The sequence below is a fragment of the Penaeus monodon genome, chromosome 31 (genome assembly GCF_015228065.2).
Source record: "Penaeus monodon isolate SGIC_2016 chromosome 31, NSTDA_Pmon_1, whole genome shotgun sequence".
NCBI classification, from domain to species: Eukaryota; Metazoa; Arthropoda; class Malacostraca; order Decapoda; family Penaeidae; genus Penaeus; species Penaeus monodon.
Genome location: NC_051416.1, coordinates 22,461,435 through 22,461,986, shown reverse-complemented (window position 1 = coordinate 22,461,986; position 552 = coordinate 22,461,435). Strand labels below are relative to the sequence as shown.

General features: G+C 36.1%; 1 protein-coding gene across 2 annotated transcripts in view; it reads left to right on the top strand.

Moving 5' to 3' along the window:
• The window catches only part of LOC119593102, an 8,913-nt gene that overhangs the window by 5,751 nt on the left and 2,610 nt on the right, over positions 1 to 552 (top strand). For both annotated transcript variants that reach the window (XM_037942067.1, XM_037942066.1), the window contains exon 5: positions 434 to 549. In XM_037942067.1, the coding sequence (XP_037797995.1) occupies positions 434 to 549 (116 nt within the window). The remainder of the gene's footprint in view (positions 1 to 433; positions 550 to 552) is intronic.

Below are 552 nucleotides of genomic sequence, written 5' to 3'. Positions count from 1 at the left end.
TTTAACTATTTATCGTTATAATATTCTTCAATTAGAAATTTATCACCATCATTATCACTATCGCCATCCTTTTCCCTTATCTAAATATTTCTCATTATCACTATCATTATATTTTTTTCGTATTCAACTCTTTCTTATTATCACTATAATCATTATTCTTACTTTTTTCATCCATTTCTCATTATCATTATCACTATCACTTTCCCCTATCCAGCTATATATCATTATCACAAGCATCATCATTTCCCTTATCCAACTATTTCTCACTATCAACCCTACTATCATTTTCCCTTTATGCAGTTATTAATCATTATCGCTAACATTATTTCCCTTATCAACTATTTCTCACTATCACCACTATAACTTTCCCTCATCCACTTATTTATCATTATTTAACATTATTTCCCCTCCCTATCCTCTCCCCCCCCCCCAGACTCCGAATCATGGCCTGCCGAGGGAGTTAACACGATCAGTTCAGCGTCTCTGCCTCCCACGTACTCTGCTCTGCCAAGGACCTCCGCGCAGGTGTATTCGCATGGAAATTATCAGGTG